General features: G+C 45.5%; 2 protein-coding genes across 2 annotated transcripts; one reads left to right on the top strand and one right to left on the bottom strand.

Moving 5' to 3' along the window:
* Positions 1-7,219: 7,219 nt before the first annotated feature.
* On the top strand, positions 7,220-8,164 carry LOC147336701 (uncharacterized protein F54H12.2-like). Its single transcript, XM_086286220.1, has one exon. It carries the CDS (start codon positions 7,220-7,222, stop codon positions 8,162-8,164), a length of 945 nt encoding a protein of 314 aa, XP_086142346.1.
* Positions 8,165-14,886: 6,722 nt separating this feature from the next.
* LOC147336700 (uncharacterized) lies at positions 14,887-16,331 on the bottom strand. Its single transcript, XM_086285594.1, has 8 exons — positions 16,253-16,331; positions 16,145-16,180; positions 15,897-16,067; positions 15,651-15,767; positions 15,426-15,488; positions 15,280-15,342; positions 15,092-15,193; positions 14,887-14,990 (listed from the first exon to the last, which is right to left on the bottom strand). Exons 1-8 carry the CDS (start codon positions 16,329-16,331, stop codon positions 14,887-14,889), a joined length of 735 nt encoding a protein of 244 aa, XP_086141720.1.
* Between the last annotated feature and the right edge of the window lie 291 nt (positions 16,332-16,622).

Below are 16,622 nucleotides of genomic sequence, written 5' to 3'. Positions count from 1 at the left end.
GTTTATCTTTCCAAAGGAATTTGGAAATATATGAATCCAGAGATCTGAACCAATCTTGTGATGGTTTGTTAGGGATCATCAAAAATAAGTAATTTATTTTTGGCAAGATCATCATTTTTATAGTGGCGACCCTTCCCATGAGTGATATGGGTAAAGATTTCCATCTAGTCAGATCGCCTTCTACTTTCTTTACAAGTGGGATGTGGTTTAATTTAGTTAAGTCTGAAAGCTTAGGAGAGACATTAATACCTAAATATTTAATATTTCCGGATTGCAGTGGGGCAGAGGAAGAATTATGGAAGGAGCAGTTAATGGGGAGAACTGTAGATTTTGGCCAGTTAATTGAATAATCTGAAACTCTTGAAAACCAGTTTATTAAAGTAATTACCTCAGAGAGGTTGGTTTGTGTGTTTTGCAGAAAAAGCAACACATCATCCGCATAGAGACTGATTTTATGTTCTATGTTCTTACATTTTATGCCCTTAATTGTTGTAGCCTGTCTAAATGTTGCTGCTAGAGGTTCGATAAAAATTGCAAAAAGTGAAGGGGAGAGTGGGCATCCCTGTCTGGTGCCCCTCAGGAGACAGAAGCTGGAGGATGTCTGGTCATTTGTTCTGATACGAGCTGTTGGGGAATTGTATAATATTCTTATCCAGTTTATGAAAGAGTTTCCAAAACCAAATTTGTGTAAAGTTGCGAATAAAAATTTCCAGTTAACTCTGTCAAATGCTTTTTCTGCATCTAGAGATAATATTATGGTTTCGATGTTTTTATCGTATGAGTAGTCTATTAAATTAAGTAATCTACGAGTGTTTGTTGAGGAGTGCCGACCTTTTATGAAACCAGTTTGGTCAGGATGAATTAAGAGGGGGGTCATTTTCTCTAATCTCTTTGAGAGAGCTTTGCAGATTATTTTAAGGTCTACATTTAAAAGAGAGATTGGACGATAGCTTGAGGGAAATAAAGGGTCTTTGCCTGGTTTTAGCAGGAGACTAATGTTGGCAGAATTCATATTTGGTGGTAGTCTGCCATTTTCCTCGATTTCCTGCAACATGCCGTGGAATACTGGTGCCAAAATTGTCCAGAATTCTTTGTAGAATTCTGCAGGGAAACCGTCTGGACCTGGGGCCTTATTATTGGGCATACTTATCAGGGCTTCCTGGAGTTCACTTGGCGTCAGTGGCGAATCCAGTTCCATTGCTTGACTGTCTAGTAATTTTGGAAGAGTTACGTTGTCAAGAAACAGATCAATTTCATTTTTAGATGGGTTTATTTGTGGTGAGTATAAAGTTTCATAGAAATCCCTAAAAATGTTGTTTATTCTTCCAGGATCATATATTGTGTTCCCCGATAAATCTTTAGCAGCACATATAGTTGTTTTTTCTTTATTTATTTTTAGCTGGTTAGCTAGAAATCGACCTGATTTGTTACTGTGTTCAAAATTCTGCAAGCGTAGTCTTTGTATAAGGAATTGTGTTTTTTTATTAATAATTTCATTTAATTCTAGTTTTGTTTTGCATATTTTGTTCAATGTTTCCTGATCTTGGTTGCACGCGTAGGCTTCTTCTAGTGATTTGATGGTTTTTTCTAAATCCTGAATATTTTTGTTTTCTTCTTTCTTTTTGTGTGATGAGAAAGAAATTACTTTACCTCAGAGAGTTAATACCCTACAGCTTATGACAAAATTTGATCCGAAGTGATTGATGGCCCTAATCACGACCTTTTGACCTCCCGCCCCTCCCCCCCGGAAGCGTGTGATGAGCGTGACGAATCGTATCCGGAGAAGGGGGGTGGGAAACCCCCCGCGTGACGAATTATATCCTGAGAAAGGGGGGCGAACCCCGGAAGCGCGCCATCTGTTGCTAACCGTGTCGAATTGCATCCTGAAAAAGGAGGGGTGAACCCCCGGAAGAGCGCCATCTGTTGTTGGGAGGGACTGCAGCGAGGGAGGAGAATAAAACCAGAGAGGTGGAGCCCCGTCACAATTTCTAAGTCTCACACACAAGATGGATTCTTTCCTTCTGCAGCCCTCCAGCGGTCCTGTTTACTTGGACGGTGAAGAAATCTGCTCTCCCGCAGAACCCTCCTCGAGCATGGGCGGCAGCAGCAGCGAGTGGGCCTCGTCGATTATCAGCGATACGCCGGTCTCTGTCTACAGTACTAGACCCGAAGCAACCGACACTCCGCGGAAAGAAGGAAGAAGTAAGAGCGTCTTCATGTTCCGCAGCCAAATTCCAGCACCGAGAAACTTGCGAGGAGAATGGACTCTGCCTGCTGAGGGTTGTGGAAAGTGGGGCTACATATTCAAATATGAGTCGGGGGAGCTCTGGTTTTATCAGTCGAACGAAGGAGAAAGCTTGACGGAATCGAGCAGCATTGTGAAGCTGACTCCCAATGACTGGGCCGTGCTGAAGCTGCTGGTTGCGATGGCTATCGGAGAGGCAAATGAGGATTTTCCCATTCCTGAAGAGGAAGATGTTGCCGCTAAAAGACCCCGGAGAGAGGTAGATTCTCCTCCCCCTCCTCCTCCTTCTCCTTCCGGCTTCGGTGATGAAGAAGAGCATGATGCTGCTGATGATGAAAAAGATCCTCCTTCCCCTCCTTCTGTCTCCTCTGATGAAAAAGAGGATACTGCTGTTGAGAATGATGAGGATAAAGAAAAGACCCCCTCTGTAGAGGATGTTTCCTCCCCTGATGAATCAGCTGTTGAATCAGCTGATGATGATGATGATCATCCTCTCGACACAGTTACAGAAGAAGAAGAAGAAGATGATGAGCCCCTGGCTGAAAAACTTCCAGAAGAAGATGATGAGCCCCCACCTCCAGAAATAAAAGAGAAGAAAGCAGCCGCTGAGAATAAAGAAAACATTCCCCCGGCTCCAGAAAAAGCTACGGAAGAAGAAATAGAAGCTATTCCCCCTCCCCCGCCGCGGAACGGAGGCATACGCTTCAATGATGAGCAGCTGATCAAGACTAAAACAATCTTGTCAACCGTCTGGTCTTCAGGAACCACAGCCACGGGGAGATGGAGAATGAGAGCTAGTCTGCGTTCGACTGACGAGTCTGATGCGCCTGACATTTTTGTCATGGAAAAATTCAACCCCGACTGCGGATTATTTCGCAGCATGATGGTTATACCAGCCAAAGAGTGGGTCGTAAGAATGCTGCAAGTGAGGAAGGATATTACAATTCTTTTTCAAACTTGCCGCTGCTGGAGGGATGCCGTAGGAGTAAGGAAATGTCTCAGCTTCTGAAAATCCCCGCCCCTCCCGGACCACGCCCCCCTTCCTTCTGTTTTAAAAGTCCGATCAAAAAGCCTTTTTTAGCTCAGAGAGAGAGATGGACTCTGCACCCCTGCTTCGCGATGAGGAGACCGGCTCCACCGATTGTTTTTCTGACGAGGGCGAGCTGGTACCCGACACTCCCGGTTACTGGCCTCTGAAGCGCCAGAGGCGGCAGCAGCATACCGACGAGATGGACGGCTGGGCGTCTTCTTTATTCATCGACACTGTGAAAACTGCTGTGTATCATCTGGTCAACTTGGTGATAAACAAGCACCGCACCGACGAATGTAATGGATGTAAGATAGACCATCCCAGCCAGAGACAACACGAGTGCCTGCAAATTCTGGAGGATGATTTTTATTCCGACAATTATTATAACATCAGAAAGAAACTGCTCACTCCTCGCTTTGTCCCTTCCATTCAACGTCTGCTGATTGCCCGCAACATCAAAACTGAGGATGTTAAAGTTGGGATGGTTGCGGAGACCCTACTTCATGAGCTGAAATCGGTGAGGAAAGTCTTTGACGCCATCACAGACGCTTATGACAATTTGGTGGGGCAAGATGTGGTTAAAATCGGGGAACTCCGTTTGGTTACGGAGTTTTACAAAGGTTGCTGATTCTTATCCTGCATGCTTCCTATATTTAACCTTGTTTTTTAAATCATGTATTCTGTTTCTTTTAAAAAAAAAAAAACAAAAAACAAAATCCTACCTCATTTTTAATCGTGTATTCTGTTTTTTAAAATCCTACCTCATTTTTTTAATCGTGTATGCTTTAAAAAAAAGTATCCTGTTTGTTTGTAACCTTTTAACATGTTTACCTCATGTTTTTAAAAAAAGAAAAAAAAAAAAAAAAAGAGTTTTTGTAACCGTTTGACTCTATAACTGTGTTTTATCTCAGGGTTTTGAATAAAAGCGTATTCTGTTTCTTTTTAAAAAACAAAACAAAAAAAACTACCTCGTTTTTTAATTCTGCTTTATTTTAATCATGTATTCTGTTTCTTTTTTAAAAAACGAAAAAACAAAAAACTACCTCGTTTTTTAATCGTGTATGCTTTAAAAAAAAGTATCCTGTTTGTAACCTTTTAACATGTTTACCTCATGTTTTTAAAAAAAAGAAAGAGTTTTTTTGTATTCTATAAGTGTGTTTTATCTCAGGGTTTTGAATAAAAATGTATTCCTGTTTTTTTTTCGCATGTTAAACCTTCTGGTTTTGAATTTAAAAAAAAAAAAAAAAAAAGAGTTGTTGTATTCTATAACTGTGTTTTATCTCAGGGTTTTGAATAAAAGTGTATTCCTGTTTTTTTTTTGTAACTTACTTGTATTCTATAAGTGTGTTTTATCTCAGGGTTTTTGAATAAAAATGTATTCCTGTTTTTTGCATGTTAAACCCTCTGGTTTTGAATAAAAAATATTTAAAAAGCATTCATCTCTGGTTTTTGAATATTGTATTCCTGTTTTCTGCACATTAAGCCCTCTGGTTTTTGAATAAAATAATAAAAGCCGACTCCTGCGACGTTATAACGCAGACGAGCTTTTTATCAGAAGACGAGATGGCCGAGAAAAGTGAGATGAAAAAAGTGTATTATGACCCGCATCACCCAGGTAGTTTCGGAGGAGTAAATAGACTCCGACGCGCTTTAGAAGATGAAACTGGTAAAAAAGTTGATATCCGCAAGGTGCAGAATTTTTTATCCGAGCAGGACGCCTATACTCTGCACAAGCCGGCGCGAGTAAGATTTAAGAGAAATAGAGTGTTTGTGACCAAACCCCTGAAGCAGCTTCAGGCCGACCTGTGCGACATGAGACAGCTGTCTGAATACAACGACGGATTCAATTATTTATTAACCGTCATAGACGTATTTTCAAAAAAGGCTTACGCCCGCCCCCTGAAAAAGAAGACGGGTTCTGAAGTGACTGAAGCTTTCGAATCTGTGTTGAGAGAGAGTGAAATACCGGAAAATTTACAGACCGATGCGGGAAAAGAGTTTTTCAACAAGAGTTTTCAAGCTCTGATGAAAAATCACAGCATCTCCCATTTTGCTACCGCCAGCGACCTAAAGGCCTCGGTGGTGGAGAGATTTAACCGCACTCTGAAAACGAGGATGTGGAGATATTTCACCGCGCACAATACCAGACGCTATCTGGAGGTGTTGCCCGACCTGTTAGAAGGATATAACCGCAGTTATCACAGCAGCATTAAAATGGCACCTGCCGAGGTGCGCCCCGAGAACGCGGATCAGGTGTTTCGCAACTTGTATGGAAAGACACCCGCCCGTCCTAAAATAAAGTTGAAATTTAAGAGGGCGGATCTGGTGAGGATATCCAAATTGAGAGGAGTATTTGATAAAAAATACGAACAGAGTTTCACGGACGAAATCTTTACTGTGATCCGGGTCCTTCACCGATCGCCACCGGTGTATAAACTACAAGATTATGACGGGGACCCCATTGATGGGTCGTTTTATGAGCCCGATCTGCAGAAAGTGAAACTGACCGAGGACAAAGCGTTTCATGTGGAGAAGATTTTAAAGCGGCGCACAGTCAGAGGGGAAAAACAGGTTTTTGTCAAGTGGAAAAACTGGCCGGATAAATTCAACAGCTGGGTGAAAGCCTCGGAAGTGGTAGGCGTATAAAAAAAGAGACCCCTCGCATCATTCGGCTCATTTTTTAAAATTCATCATGCAGTCCGAAGGGTTTTACGTGACCCTGCCTTCCAACGCCAGCAAGGGCTTATTTAAAGATAACGCCAGCGGCTGCTACACGGTGGATCTGGCCAAACCCCTCGAGCTGACCGGAGAATGGAGCGTGGGCTTATGCGAATTCATTTACCCGCGCACATGGTACAATCTACCGCCGGACGCCTCCTACTTGGAGCTGATGCGGACGACGGAGGAAGATCAGCCCCTGGTGATTTTAAAATTCGGCAGGGGAGGTCATTACGGACGCGTTAAAGATCTATTGGATCACCTGGTGCCGGCGATCCAAAAGTACGACCCGTCCTTCGAGGCTTCATTCAACAACATCACCAAACGTCTGGATATCAAAGGAGTCGGGAGCCATAAAATAAAGGTCTTCCCTCCTCTGGCTTACATGCTGGGATTGAAAACGAACGAGTGGTGGACTCTGTCGAAGCGCTCTACTCCGTATCCGTGCGATATGAACGCGGGCGTATATAACCTGTTTCTCTACACCGACATCGTTCAGTACCAGCCGGTCGGTGACAGTTACTCACCGTTGCTCAGCGTCCTTAACGTGAAAGGCGATTACGGAGACGTGATCAGCATCAGACATAATACGGTCCATTACTTGCGCGTTTCTAAAAAATACATTAAAACCATACGCGTAGAAATTAAAACGGACCGCGACAGATTCGTGGATTTTGTTTACGGGAAAACGATAGTCAAGCTGCACTTTAAACCGGCTTGACAATGGCGGCGCGTCTTCCGCAGGACCCCCACCGTTTTGTGAGGTATTATGAGGGGCAGGTGGGAGGTTCCCTTCCGGGTTTTTACGGAGCGCCCGTGATGTACGGCAGAGGGATAGGATCCATCTTCTCCAGACTGTTTCGTTTCGTGTCTCCTCTCTTCAAATCCGGGTTCGCCGTAGCTAAACCTCACCTGAAAACGGCCGCAACCAATATCGCTACAGACGCTGTGAAAAGAGTGATGGGTAAGCTGACAGAGCCTCGCCAGGAGGGGGCGGGGGGTATGATGGTCCTCTCCCGCAGGAAGAGGAAACGCCCTCCGGGCGAGCGGATTAAAAATAAAAGCGTCGGAGTAAAAAGTAAATCAGTTAAGGCTGGCAGCGGGAAGAGAAGGAAGCCCCAGAGGAGCTCTGACATATTTTAGAAGAAAATAAATAAAAAATGTCTCTCTTACACAAGAAATCTGCCGAATGCACCCTTGCCGAACTGGATCTATTTTCGGCTCCCATGACCCAGCTATCCATAGAGGATAAAAAATATCAAGAATGTCAGCCCCTCTCTGCTTTGAACGACAACTCACCCATTGAATTTTTCATCCCCGGAGACGGGGAAAAGTATCTCGATCTGAACGACACCATGCTCCATCTGAGAGTGAAAATTACGGAAAGGGACGGGAGCAACATCCCACCCGATGCGGGGGTAGCCCTCATCAATTATCCTCTCAACACAATTTTCAGTCAGTGCGACGTTATTCTGGGGGATCGATTGATTTCGCAGTCCAGCGCCACCCATCCTTACAGGGCCATGATCGAGACGCTGCTCAACTTTTCAGAAGACACCCTAAAGAGTCAATTCAGCGCCGGTCTGTTTTACAAAGACACTGCCGGAGACATGGATTCTATAGTTATAAGCAACGGGCCGAACAGAGGGATAAAACAGAGAGCCGTTTTCACGGCCGAGTCGCGAGAAGTGGACCTGCTGGGTCCCCTCCACGCTGATATTTTCTTCTGCGAGAGGCTCCTGCTGAACTCTGTGGATTTGAGAATTAAATTGATACGCAACAGCGATGCCTTCAGTCTGATGGGAACTCGGGATTCGCAGTTTGCTCTGAAAATAACTTCGGCCTCTCTGTTTGTTAAAAAGGTCACTGTCTCGCCGGCCGTCAGACTGGGGCACGCCGCGGCCCTGATGAAAGGAAACGCCCTCTATCCTCTTTCGCGCGTTTCTGTGAAAACCTACTCCATCCCTGAAAATTCCAGGATCTGCAACCAAGAGAATCTCTTTCTGGGAGCCATGCCAAAATACGTGGTCCTGGGCATGGTTCATCACGACGCCTTCACCGGGAGGAGGGATCTGTCGCCTTTCAACTTTAGACACAACGATGTGGAGTATCTGGCGTTGTGTTTAGGACGGCAGGCAGGTGCCCGCCAAAGCTTTCCAGCCACAGTTTGACCGCGGAAATTCGGTCAGGGAGTTTTATCACATGTTTTCCGCCACGGGGAGACACCTCAAAGATTTACCTCTGAGCATCGATCGCCGGGAATTTAACGAAGGGTACGCCCTTTTTGCCTTTAATCTGGAACCCAGCGAGGATGCTGACGCCCTGTCTCCCGTCTCCAACGGGAATTTGAGGCTGGAGATGAGATTCAGAGTTCCTCTGCCTCAGACCACAACTCTCATAGTGTACGCCTGCTACGACTCAATTTTGGAGATTGACTCTAAAAGACAGGTGCTGGTGGATTATTACTAAAAAAAATATATACACATGGATAACCTTCAGCTGGAGCACATTCTACATCGCGCCTTGGGAGACGTTTTCTGCGGGGTTTGGGCCTCGGACCAGCTGGCCTTTTTGAGGCGCGACTTTAAACCCCCCGCCTACTTTATAGTAAACACTCACCCCTCGCACTTGAGGGGAGAACACTGGCTGGCTCTGACTCTGGAAAAGGACGGCTCCTCCACTTTTTTTGACTCTTACGGATTCCCTCCCGACTTTGCTCACTATCCCTCGGTCATCTCAGAGTTTCTGGAAGGCCGCTCTGACAAAATACTCTATCACGATCGTCAACTTCAGCACCCTATGTCTGTCGTTTGCGGGCAACATTGCATTTTTTATCTATGTCACAAGGCTCAGGGGTTACCCGTCGGTAAAATACTTTCTCTGTACTATAACGATGTGTTTAAAAATGATGATATGGTGTCTGACTTTCTGAAAGGACGCTGCCCCGCTCGCTCTCGCAGAGGTCATCACGGGGCGTGCTCCTTACAAAAGTTTAAAGATGTGTGTATCGAATAAAGAAACGTAAACAAAAAAAAAAAGTTTGTTGCAACGTTTTTTTTATTTCATTTGTAAACAAAAAACATTTGATTTTACATAGAGGTCCAGGTCGGGGAAAGCGTTATTTTGACCCGAGAAGGTTTTCTCCCCCTTCGCGCAGGTGTCTGTCCTCCCTCCTCCTCCTCCTCCACAGATTTAAGACGCACATACTGGTCGCGAGCTCTACGGTTATGTATTGAGGATGAGGGTATGTTTGTTTCGACCAAAGTAGTTAAAAACGCGTTCCATCCTTTCGGTCGCGTTTGGTTTTTACTTTTAAAAGAGAGGGAGAGGTTTTTAAATAGATCGATCATGTGCGAACCCCGCACCGCATCCCCCTTGTAAACAAATTCACCCCTCTTTGTCCATCCTCCTCCACCCTCAGCTAATTTCTGCATAATGTAGCGGGCGTTTTTGCGATCTCGAGGGGGTAAGGATTTTAATACTTCTTCCATCATTTCATCATCCTCCTCTCTGGGCCGCTGCACTTGTTGCTGCACCTGCTGCTGCACCTGCTGCTGCGCCTCCTCTGGCGGGAGGTGGAAAGTCACCCTACTCTCCTCGTCCCGGTCCTGTTTAGAGAGTGTGAGATATCTCCGCAGCAGAGACTCGTATCTTTTGATTTTTTCATACGAATTTAGCCGCGGATCCTCCAGTATGGCTTTCATCTTTTCGTCCAAATCGTCTTTGGCAGTTTCTCTGACGGTAGGCTCGGTGGGTCGGGTCAGTTTTTTCAACTCGTGAGAGGGAACGAGAATCATTTTTTTAAACATCTCAGCGTTTTTGAAATATTCCTCCCAGCAGGTTCCCCAGAATGGGTACGGCTGCGGACAACAGAGGGAAAAGAAACCCGCCCGTTTGTTTCTTTAAAACTTGACGCTTACGGTTTAAACTCGTTTTCTTGTCAGCCAGCAGCCTGATGATCTTTTTCTGGCGTTTCAGTTTTTGGTATTGAGGAGCGGAAAGAGGTATGTTTCCCCTTAAAAGATTTAAAGCTATCTCGCACAGCGCCTGGAGGAAATCCGGGGAGCTGTGAGCGAGAATGTCTTTGCGTTTCTGCGGCGACGCGTGGTACAGAGCTTGCAGTAAGACTGCGTTTCTTTTTATACGCTGAGACATGGCTACTTGGGTTTAGGCAGGTAAATGACGGGGTACTGCCCCGGAAGCAGACCGGCGCGCACTCTGTAGCGTTCTGGGCACGAGGGAGTGAGATCGAGGATTAAATACCCGTGGGGCTCCTCGGTGGCGTCTTTGAAACTGTCTGAGAAAAATGTTTTTTGCGAAGGGAAAATCTGACGGGCCAAAATCTCAATCTGCAGCTTGTCTCTGGGGTTTTTAAACAACACCATATAATTGGAGTTTAAGCTGATGGTGCGGCTGTATTTACCCTGATGAAAAACGTTCTGGGTTAGCATCATGACCGAGACGTTTTTATGGTGGCGGTATTGAGTGAAAATTTTAACCACTTCCTGGTGATCCGAGGCCTGAAAGATGACGTCATCCAGCACCACCAGAACGTCTCGGAAATCTTCAAAAGAATCAGGCAGCCCCTCGATAAATTTAATGTTTTTATTGGTCTTTGAAAGCTCCTCATACATGGGTTGAAAAGAAGTATAAATCCACACAATATTCGCGGGCACAGTATCCATGACGCGTTCACAGTTTTCCAAAACACACTTTACAAAATGAGTTTTCCCACACCCACTAGGACCCACAACTAGACAGGAAAAAGGTACTTTCAGTCTGTGATCAAAATCAGTTTCCTCCATTTTTTTTTTTTTAGAAGAAAACTAAAACAAAAACACTAGTACCCGAAAGGCAGAGTTGTGCCGTCTGGAAAGAGACGTCTCTTGTCGTAAACCACGCGAAACTTTTTCTGAAATATTCTGTTTTTGAGCACAAAGCCTCTCTTATCCCTCTGAATTCCGTTCTGAGGGGTCCCGAGCTCCGCCTCTTTCATACCAGAAAGGTAACTTTCCACCAACCCGCTCATACTGTCGAAATTGACACGTTCGCAACATTCTCTCGTCTGCGTTATTCCTTTCATTTTTACCACCAGTTTCTTTTTGTTTCTGGTCCGGTAGGCGTAACTCTTTGGACCCGCGGAGACAAATTCCTGGATGGTGTCCCCGTCTAATTCGTCCGTGAGATCCCCTAGATAGTTGCCCAGCTCTAAAGGTTCCTCCCCCTCTTTCACTACGTAGATCAGAGAGTCGGTGTCGGTGTACAGAACGCTGCGCTGCAATTTTTCTAAATACTCGTAGAGTTTTAGACGGGCGTAGGCTGTGGTGAAAGCGGCGATGAAAACGTTATTGGTAGCGCCGGGAGGTATCACGCACCGCTCGTTATAGCTCCACTGAATTAAAGCCACTTCCTGTTTTTTGGTCTTTAAAAAAGAGACGTGTTTAAAGACGTACTGTCCTGAAAAGACGTAGTTAAAAAACTGACTCGGCTTTCTGACCAGAGCGGTCTGAGTCATGTTGGCTCTCTGAGCAAACTTTCCCCAGAAACTGTTGAGACACAATTTCGAAACTTGTCTTTTGGCCTGATTCACCTCTATTTTTGACGGGTCTAAACGTATGCCCTGATGCCTGTGGTACTCTTCCACGTATTTGTTCCTCTCATCCTCGTCGCGAGCTTCCGGAGGATAACCGGAGGCTTCCTGTTTGCCTTTGAGAAAAGTGTTAATATAGCCGGCGAAAATATCGCTGCTGCTACTATCAAAGTGCCAGACCTCTGTGATTTTAACCACTCTGTAACCTAATTCTAAGGCTTTGTTAAACTCGACGGTGACCCAGACCCCGGTGAGAGCTCTGGCCTCGTCGTCGTGAAGTCACGGACCGCTTTGTTGATTGGTCTCGGCGCAGGTGCGACAGAGGAAGAATATAAATTTACCTCCGGGGGTTTTGTACGGTAGAACGGGGAAATGGAGCCCGCGCGGCGGGTAAACGGTGGCTCTGATCAGCCCGAAATAACTGCGAGGGTCTGCAAAATTCTCTCTGATGATTTGGGGGTGATGCAGAGGGTAAGCGCGCTTGGCGTTGACGTAAGGGTACAGGGATGTGACGTCTACGTAATACACATTTTCTCCTGGCGAGGCGCTGTAACGCAGTCTCAAGGCCGAAGTGCGGCCTCCGTAAAGCCCCGAGCGAGGAGACAGAGGTTCCGGGACTTCGTAGCTCCGCATAAAATTTATAACCTCCTCGTTCGATTTTTTCATCTTGTTCCATTCGTGCTCCCACAGAGTGACCGTGCGGACTCTGTAAACGTTTCTCAGCTCCCGGAGCCTCGCCTCGGCAGAGGCGTGCAGGTCCCCGTAAGGAGCGCGGGTCAAAGGGCAGATTTCCTCAGGCCTGTAGCATTTTGGACAGCCGTGATAAAAGCATCCCAGAAATTCCCACACCCACTTTTCCCCGTTAATCAGCGCGTATCCGTCGACAAAATACGGGCCTATTTTTTTCTCCCCGCCGGTTGTGAGAGCGTGTTGAACGGGAATTTTCTGAGAGTGAGCTACCCACTCCAGCCACTGAATGGACGCGTGCGAATAGGCTTTGAACCTGCGCCCATAGTTGTCAGGCGAGGGGATGGCCAGACTGTTTTCGGGTAGGAAATTGGTGAGAAACACTTTCATGCAGGCTGAAGCTATAGTGACGCAGCTGAAAGGGTCTACTTTAGTTTCGCCTATAAACCCGTCTCTGAACTTTACGCACGCCTCTCTCAGGATATTAACGTCGTTTCGGCAGTAATACAGGGATTCTTTTTCAAAGTTAAACACTCCCCGGGAGGCCTCGCAGTGCCAACGCAAAAACTCTGCCCTTTCGGTGGGTGACATGCGCTCCACCCCGTAATCTGAAGGAGGAGGGTACGGACCCGAGTATTTTAATCGGTCCCGCGAGCTGAATTTGTGAGGAAAAAATCCCTTGGATTTGTCCTCGAAGCCTAAAGCTTTGGGCATAGCGCTGAGACGCATGGTGAGAAAAGAAAGCGAGTCTATGAATTTGAGAAGGAAATCGGATTCTGTGAAACATATAATTTTACTGCCTTGCATGATGAGAGAGGGCGTCATCCCACCCCCCACCAGGTGACTTAGAATTAAATAGCTGTCAAACCCTTTCGCGTTGTGCGCAACGAACGTGGTCTCTCTATATCTTTTCCTTCTGTATCTTTGGAGAAACTTTTCAACACAGTCTACACCGTAAGCGTGCCACTCTTCTCCTTCTAGAGATTTTGTGCACACTAGGTAAGGGACGTGCACCCCCTCCCTGTCTGGGAAGGTTTCAAAGTCATAAAAGATTATGGAAGCGTTATCAGAGTTTTCATGTTTCAAAGGTTGGATGTAACACAGGTGTTGATCGTTGTCGGGAGGAAGCTCCGCGCGACAGATTTTACATCTGGCGGCTGTGCACCTGTGCTTTCCGCGACGGGAGAGGAACTTGCAGTCCGGACATTTATACAATCGTTGACAAACGCTGAGGTCTGAACCGGAGTGAATTCTAGGTTGTTTGTGCTTTAAATAACACGCGCGTGTGCGACATGATCTGTTACAATCCGTACAGATTACAGAGTCCAGAAAGTGAGAGGGGCATGCGGGGTCAAAACAGAGGTTGCAGCGGTTTTGACAAAAGTGTTCTTCTCTTTTATAATACCCGCGGTGACATTCGTCGCAAATGTACTGAATTCCTAAAAATGTTTTTAGATTTTTTATTCCGTAATAGTGATGGTGGAATAAGAATAGGTACAGCGGGTGAGGCGTGTTCGGGTAGTCTGTTTCGATTAATGAAAGAGTTCTGTCCTCGGGCGGGCGGTAAAACACGACGATTTTACGTTTTAGTATTTGTTCGAATTTACCTATGTCGGTGAGAGTTACCTGAGTGCGATCGCTCAACCCCGCTAAACGCTGCAGCGCTCTGCCGCGTTCCAGGGCCTGTTTATCTGTGAAATGAGGTTGAGTGAGGTGAATCAGGTTGATGGCAAAACACAGATTATCGTTTTTGTTTTTTACCACGTACAGACAGCAACGCTTTTTGACTAGAAGTTCATCATCTAACATTTTGTGAATTTTTTTACGCGGGTCATTACTGCCACTGCCTCTAGGATTTCTAATTACTTGCACAACAATTTCTAGGGGAGAGCCTGCGACGATCGCTCCGTTTGATTGTATCAGCCTGGCTAGCAGGTCCTCAAAAACCGGTACAATGTTTTCAGCGCTTTCGTCATCGACGTTAAAAACAGAGTGATTTCGCGCGTGCTCACTGATGATCTCCAGTTGAACCCGGTCGTTACGACTAACTTCCGGTCTGACCCTATCCGCTAGATCTACAAAATTATCCCTGACGTCGAGGTAAAATTGAGCGAGGTCGCTCGCTTCATCCGGAGAGGGAATGTTAAATACTCGCCTTATTTCGAAATTATTAAAATGTTCGCGGCGAGTCACCGCATCGTTCTGTACCCGAGATCCTCCTCCTTGTTGATGCTCCGCAGGCCGGTCCTCCTCCTCCTCCCTGGGCTGCTGATGATGATGCTGCTCCACCTGCACCTGCTGCTGCACCTGCTCCTCCCCCTGCTGCCGGTCGTAGAGCTGAAGAGCATTTTCTATCGGCTGCAGAGGGTCAAAGTTCAGTAGACCGGCAAGCCGTTCGTTTTCAATGTTTTGAAGGAGGACCTGCAATGCGTTTTCTAAAGGTTGTAGTGGGTCGTTTGGTGGTGGTGGGGCTATATTGTTTTCTAACGGTGGGGCTAAATGTTCATGGTTTCTGTTTAATTCTGCCACGGCTTCCAACAAAGCCTCAGGAATGCTGTGTTCTTCTGACATGATTTTCTTTATTTCTTAATTCACAGACTTTTACATGCTTTTACTTTACAGGTCCTTGTGTCTGTATATCGATGCATATGTGCGAACTGTTATGGCGTACATGAAAGCGAGGTTTTCAAGGATTCTCTTCTTATGAAGCATCCGTCGAGCTGTAAGAAAAGACGGACAGAATGTATTTTTAAACCTTACATTTTTTATTTTTATAGAGCAGAGCAGTTTAATAGGATCGATTCATCCCCCCGTCAATTACCTCTCGGTCTCCTGAGAGTAGCTCTCACTCTCCTGAGAGGAGGCGATCTGGACGGTTCCTCCTCAGCCTGATTTTCTTCCGCCTGATTTTCTGTATCGGTCTCTGTCGGGGGGAAATAAAACAGAAGAGATTTAAGAAAACAATCTCATCCTTCCTATTTTTTGAGAATGAAAAAACGTTTTATTTACCTCGCTCCTCCGCGCGATTGTCTGTAGCGGCGGGGGATTGGTTAGGTAAATCCGCAATCTCAGCTGCCGAGAAATAAAACAGAAGAGATTTAAGAAAACAACCTCCTCCTTCCTATTTTTCGAGAATGAAAAAACTTTTTATTTACCTCGCTCCTCCGCGCGATTGTCTGTAGCGGAGGGGGCTTGAATAGGTATATCCGCAATCTCGGCTGCCGAGAAATAAAACAAAAAAGAGAAAGATTTAATAAATAAAAAACTTTCTAGCACGCTTTATACCACTCCAAGTCGGGAGGGGCGGTATAGCACACTCGGATTACTCCGCCACATCCTGATATTTATCGAAATGACGGATATTGCATCATATTGTTTACCTTTTGGTTTAAAAGGTATTTTCCTGCAGTTCTCCCGGTATGCGTTGACGAAAATAACGTCGTCGTCTTCTTCTTCTTCTTTTCGCTGCGGCGGGGTCTGTATATTCTCGGTTACCTCTGTCGAGAAATAAAGTTAAACTTTTTAAAAATCTGCTCCGGGTCGGGAGGGGCGGTATAGCACACTCGGATTACTCCGTCACATCCTGTTATTCAACAAAATGGCGGATAATGCATCATATTGTTTACCTTCGATTTTAAAACTTTTTTCTCCGCGGTTCTCCCGGTATGCGGAGACGAAAATAGTGCCGTCTTCTCTTCGACGCGGCGGCAGCGGAGGTTCTGCGGGGGATATGGCTTCTAATTCGCCGCGGAAAACGGCCGGATTTCTGCTGTTACTCACTGCATTATCGATTGTTTCTGTAAGTATCAGAGCATGGTTAAATCAAGTCTATCTAAACTTATTTAAAAAATGGTATATACTTATTTAAACGTACCGTAGTCCACTTGCGTGAAATCATTGATGTAGAAATCTAAAAGAAAGTAATCAAATTATTGACATCTCTGTTGATATATAATTTAAAGTCGTAAAGAAAAAAACTTACCGGGGTGAGGTATGAACAGTTCTGGCGAGATGGCCCTGGCGCTCTGATCGGCGGCGTTGTTTGAACGGAATGCTGACATAATATTCACGGATTCTTCCTCGCGATTGGTAGAACTGTCACAGTAGGGGATGAGCAGATAGCGACTCCCCTTCCGCTTCTTCTCTCATTTTATCCTAGTCTAGCGAAGCATCTGTTTTTCGCATCTTTCTCTTGACAATACCGATAGTTAGAGTGGGTTGTTTTTTTTTTGATTGCCTTCTTGCGAACGCCGTCTGTTTTCCCACATTCTGCAACGGTAAAATATAGCTTTGAGACGGGTATTTGTTTTACCAAATGGACAATTGCTGTCTGACCTTGTTCTTGCTGTTGA

This window comes from Aulonocara sp. 'chitande type north' Nkhata Bay, linkage group LG3 (genome assembly GCF_057382095.1).
Source record: "Aulonocara sp. 'chitande type north' Nkhata Bay isolate Kocher_YH1m ecotype deep benthic linkage group LG3, A_spYH_male_GT1.1, whole genome shotgun sequence".
NCBI classification, from domain to species: domain Eukaryota; kingdom Metazoa; phylum Chordata; class Actinopteri; order Cichliformes; family Cichlidae; genus Aulonocara; species Aulonocara sp. 'chitande type north' Nkhata Bay.
The sequence above is the reverse complement of the archived record's forward strand: the minus strand, read 5'-3'. Positions and strand labels throughout refer to the sequence as shown.